The 5,841-nt window shown below is 39.0% G+C and overlaps 2 protein-coding genes across 2 annotated transcripts in view; both read left to right on the top strand.

The window, feature by feature from the left end:
* The window catches only part of LOC112486353 (solute carrier family 23 member 2-like), a 7,525-nt gene extending 4,831 nt beyond the window's left edge, over positions 1-2,694 (top strand). The window contains exon 3 of the mRNA XM_025052751.1: positions 2,515-2,694. Within this exon, the coding sequence (XP_024908519.1) occupies positions 2,515-2,563 (49 nt within the window). The 3' untranslated portion in view covers positions 2,564-2,694. The remainder of the gene's footprint in view (positions 1-2,514) is intronic.
* LOC103397289 (calmodulin-regulated spectrin-associated protein 1-B-like) overlaps positions 1-5,841 on the top strand; it is a 411,725-nt gene that overhangs the window by 188,999 nt on the left and 216,885 nt on the right. The window lies entirely within an intron of this gene.

Below are 5,841 nucleotides of genomic sequence, written 5' to 3'. Positions count from 1 at the left end.
CTAGGGGAAGACCTAGGACACGCTGGAGCGACTACGTCGCTCGGCTGGCCTGGGAACGCCTTGGGGTCCCCCCAGAAGAGCTAGAGGAAGTGTCGAGGGAGAGGGAAGTCTGGGTGTCCCTGCTCAGACTGTTGCCTCCGCGACCCGGCCCCGGATAAGCGGTTGAAGATGGATGGATGGATGGATGGATGGATCAACGTTTGTTTCCACTTCCTCTACCTAAAGTTTAAAAAGTGCCTGCACATGCACAAAAAATGGACTCAAATGTGTAACAGTTCCTCTGGCCTCTCAGCAGCTCTAGAAGACCAGAACCTTTAGTCAGCTTTGTCAGCTCCTCTGTCGCTGCGCCCCCTCTTCATGACACTGTGGAGAGGGTTCAAGTGTGTGTCAGCACATTTAAGTGGAAGCTTGATCACACTTCTTGTCATATGTTTACAAAAGTGCAGCAAGGACAATAATTACCACACAAAACAACAACGTCATACAGCATTACCTTTAAACTGAAACTTTTTTTTTACAAAAGTCTAAAAATGTTTCGTCACGTTATCCTGAAAATCATGTCATAATGACACTGAAAAAAATTAAGAGAAATAGACGTCTTTGTTTGGAATCAGCTCCAAGTCTGGACTATGTTAGAAATGTGTTTTTAAATAACAAGAATCCTGTATAATCCCATAAAGAATATCCTGGTACAGAAGGAAAAACAGATGTTGAACAGCAGCTGGCCCTCAACCATGTTTACTTCCATAAGTAAGCAGTAAAAAATAAAATATTGTTCTGTGTATGACCCTGTGTAGCTTTGGATGTTACAGGTAACATTTCCACAGAGATGATAGTTTCTTATTTGAGCAGCTACTTTGGTAAATCCACAAGCTGAAAACATATGCCTGGACTGTTGCGTCACGTCTGGGTAGGTGGTGTACGTTACCCTGGAGCTAAAATCAATTAAACACACACATTCATCTTTGTCGCTGCTCTGCAAACCACGTTAGAGCCGACTGTTCTTGGCTCCATCACTGCGTCCACAGCGTCAACACTACCTCATCTGACCCGACATTCTTATGACGCCTCATTTCCACCTCCTGTTACCGCTACTGATATACATGTATCCACGTCCACTTCTGTTTATATTTGTGTTCCAGTGTTTTGAATTGCTTTCCTTAATTCTGTACTTGTTTGTGTGGGTGTGTTTTCATAACCAGATGCTCTCATATCCATTTACTGTTTAAAAAAAAACTAACTAATTTATCGACATCACTTGTTGTCATGGATATTATCGTTTCGCTGTTTTAATAAAAGACAGATCCTGTTGCCGTGCAGTGTGAAAATAACGAACATGTAAATTTTCAGTGGTATAGGAGTAGCATATACTGGTACACAAGCCTAGAGTGCCCTCAGTGTGTGTGGAGAAAACCAGGCACTGCTCATCACCTGCCCAATACAATCCCAACAGTGAAACATGGTGGTGGCAGCATCATGCTATGGGGGTGTTTTTCAGCTGCAGGGACAGGACGACTGGTTGCAATTGAAGGAAAGATGAATGCGGCCAAGTACAGAGATATCCTGGAAGAAAACCAGAGTGCTCAGGACCTCAGACTGGGCCAAAGGTTCACCTTCCAACAAGACAATGACCCTAAGCACACAGCTAAAATGCCCTGACCTAAACCCAATTGAGCATCTCTGGAGAGACCTGAAAATGGCTGTCCACCAATATTCACCATCCAACCTGACGGAACTGGAGAGGATCTGCAAGGAAGAATGGCAGAGGATCCCCAAATCCAGGTGTGAAAAACTTGTTGCATCATTCCCAAGAAGACTCATGACTGTACTAGCTCAAAAGGGTGCTTCTACTCAACACTGAGCAAAGCGTGTGAATACTTATGACCATGTGATATTTCAGTTTTTCTTTTTTAATAAATTTGCAAAAAATTCTCGTGGCGCTTTGGCCCAGAGGCAATGTCTCTGTCATTGGTGTGGAACCCCAGGGTTCACCTCCTGGGTAAGTTCGAATCCTGGTTAGGGTGGTTGGTACCTTCCAGTGGACTCACCACCTGCAGGAAGGTTTGGTACGGTGCACTGTGATTTGGGTGGCGACTGCTGCCCCTGCGACCTGGTTACGGATAAGTGGATGAAAATGGATGGAAAAATTTCTACGTTTCTGTTTTTTTCTGTCAAGATGGGGTGCTGAGTGTACATTAATGAGAAATAAAATGAAGTTTTTTGATTTTAGCAAATGGCTGCAATGAAACAAAGAGTGACAAATTTAAAGGGGTCTGAATACTTTCCGTATCCACTGTACATAAGGCACACCAGGTTATAAAGCACACTGTCGTTTTTTGAGAAAAATCAAGGCTTTTAAGTGCGCCTTATAGTGCGGAAAATACGGTAATTGTACTTTTTCCAACGCTTTACATTTTTGCCAATAATGTAGTTGATGCTGCCATTTCTATTATTAAACTTAGTCAACTGACCTTTGACTAGGACACCTTCCTGTTTCCGGTTTCTTCTCTTCAGCCGCCTCGTCCACCGTCGGCCTCACCACCGGCCTCACCGCCGCTCCTGACTCTGCCCTGAATTACACCGTCAACTCCATTGTTTTTAGGCCGTAAGGTGAACCACGGTTCGACACGCGATCGTGCTACACCAATCGAGTAGCTGGTTGATGTCAACACTTCCGGCAACACGGCTTCCTCCGTGGTTCTACTTAACGTTACTGATAGAGAGGAATTCTCCCAAAAGTATTCTAAAGTGGGCCAAAGGGATTCTAAACAGTGCTTTATACATAGCCGCCTGCACGAAGAACAATGAGGGAAATAGACGATAAGGTGAACTTTGTATGTTAAGTCATTTTGATCAATAAAAGAAAGTAATCAATGACAAGGACCATTTGTTTATTCATTCGTTCATTTATTCGCAACACTGTATGCAACACTGACCAATCATAAAGAAAACTTTATTAAAACATATATACATACAGTATGCACAATATATAAAACAATACAAAACAGCATAAGAAAATGAATGGTAATGCAACCACTGCTATATAACTCTGAGGCTACACATGAAATGTTAGTCTTCACTGTCAGTGTCAGGGCAGTTGTCATCCTCCTCTCGATTTTTTCCGAGATCGTGTAGTTCCCAGACGTCGGAGCGAGATGAAATGATAATCGGGTTTACCTTATTGCCTGTGACACAAACAAATAAAGAAGCTTCACATATCGTCGGATTAAAGAATATATATATATATTATATATTATATATAATATATATTATATTATATATATATAGAAGGATTTTAAATCATGTTATATGTTTGTTGCAACAGCCTTATTAGCTACCTCATATGGCAACATTCATAAGGATAGTGTGAAAGTTTAATCAGTAGGTCCCTTAAGGACAAAGAGATTAGAGAGTGGAGGAAATGTATGTCTCAGTGTGCTTACTACAGTGTTTATTCTATAACCTAGGGGGCACACTTGAGTCACTGAAAAGGGAGCATCTTGCTTAGTAATCAGAAGCAACATCCTGCAAACTGCTGCGATGGCAAATAACTGTGAAGACGACGAAAACAAGTCCTTAAAAGGAAAACACTTGAACAAAGAGATTAGCCCTCATGTGACTCAGGAGTGCACCCTAGGTACGTTTACAACATGTAAGTTCTATGAGCGTGCATGTGCTGCCGGAACTGCCCCGACAGCATATAAGCAAGCAAAGCGAGAAGGGGGTCATTCTTCCTCTCCAGATCGTCTCTGAAGGTGGTAAGAAACCAGAGTTCTGTTTGTCTTATTTTACTTCAATAAAGCTTTTATTTTTGAGCTACCGTCTCATCCTTCCTCATCAACGAATTCGGGGGAACGCACGGGAGAAGTGTCGTCCCGGCAATATATATTAGAGAGTTATGTACTAAATTGTTTTAAAAAAAGTTCACTACAAATGTTTTAGGTCACTATAGTTTCTGATTACACTCTTTTATGCACCTTGTTGCTACTTCACTAGTCTGGATTATGTTCATACTTCAGGTTCATAGTCAACATTCTCACTCGAACCATATTTAGAAGGTTTTTTTTTACATCTGTGCACCATTTTGACTCGATAGATTTCAGACTTTTTTTTACAGATGTTATTTTCCTGTGCCTTTTTAAACATTTGACAGACCTAATTAAATGTCTCGCTCCAATGATTTGAATGTGTGCCTTAAACTGACAATATTTTTAATAACGCCTGAAACATCAACTGCCTTCCAGTCAACAACGGATGATTTAATTGATATGCTACTGAAAAAGTTAAGGTTTAAAAAAAAGAAAATTGGCCAAAAAATAAGTCACTCAAAATATCAGTGAACTACGTGACTGGCCAATTGCATTGTCTGTATTAGTAAATGATTTTTAGTTTGTAGGTTAAAGTTCAAAGTTTCCAGTGTATGGCTGAAGTGTATCCAAATGTGGCTCAACTTTGACTTTATTTTTGTACCGGAATAACTAAAGTCAGCCAAGAAATGCCACCAATTATAATAAATAATAATGCCTAAAACTTAGGCTAAAATTCTTCAGTTTACTTTGACAAAGTTAGAGATTACAAACAATTGAAGATTTTTTACCAGAAACTTCCTGACAAATCCCAACAGGTCATGCATTGGGTTACTTTATAAAGAACAGAGAACATGTGAAATTGAACTGAAAGATGACAAAAGAATTTTAACCTAAAAGTGCTACAGTGTTAGACAAATGCTAAGAGCTTGAAACACTGTTGTGAAATTTAAAATTCACAGCGAAACTCCCTCCATCACAACAAACGGAACTCAAGTAAATTCAAGAACAAAACTAAAGTAATTTCTCATTGGCCACACTTCACAACGGCACAGGTTTGTTTTTGTTTTTTTAGTGTTTTATGAGAATGAACTTCTTGCTTTGAAAGTGTTTATTCCTTTTGTGTTTGAATAAAACAACAACAAATGTCCTTTGGGTCCTCTGAGATTACCTGGCTACATGTTTTGTAGTGATGGAGTGTAAATGTGAGCCCGGGAACAACAATATAAAACAGACTAAGAAAATTACATGTATTTTCTTTCTGCTGCGCTGTGGGAACATTCATTGAATTCAGCCCCATCTGTTGTAATCAATAACGTGACCATCTTGTTTTTTTATTATGAAACGCACTTACTCATCAAACTTAATTTCATCCACCAGTGGCTTTAGAGAGAAGAATGTGGATTTACCTATTCAGCTTTTACATTATAAATCACCTCTTGAGCCCAGATTGTACAGCAGTATCGATTGATCCTGATATATCACAGAAATTTACTGGCACTTCTATTTTCAATTAAAGATACAATCAGTCAGATAATTACTTAATTGGATTTTACAGAAGATTGAGTTTTTTTGCCAAGTGCTTTACGAGTTTAGTTATTATTGGTCAGACGGTCACCGTTTGATCATTTGACACGAGCTCCTTGTTGAAAAAATACTAAATACGCTCAGAAGTTACTGCAATGACCATGCGATACAAAAAATGGTTTAAAAAATGATACTGTTTTTGTTTGGAAGTCATTCTTCACTGTAAGAAATGTTCGTAAAAGTGACAGTAAAAAACCAACAGTAAAAGACTGTAAAATTGAAAACAGTATATCAGTGTACTAGATACATGGAATTACACTAAATTAATTAAAATTAAACGGTGTTAAACTTTAATTTTTACAGTGACAATATGTAAAACACACACCGTTCTACTGTGGAAAATATAATACTTTGATAAAATTAACAGGGAAATACTGTAATGTCACAAATATGTAATTACACTAAAATTAACAGTGTTATGATATTTAAATTACAGAGTTTTCTGATC

This window comes from Cynoglossus semilaevis, chromosome W (assembly GCF_000523025.1).
Source record: "Cynoglossus semilaevis isolate Cse_v1.0 chromosome W, Cse_v1.0, whole genome shotgun sequence".
Lineage (NCBI taxonomy): Eukaryota > Metazoa > Chordata > Actinopteri > Pleuronectiformes > Cynoglossidae > Cynoglossus > Cynoglossus semilaevis.
The sequence above is the reverse complement of the archived record's forward strand: the minus strand, read 5'-3'. Positions and strand labels throughout refer to the sequence as shown.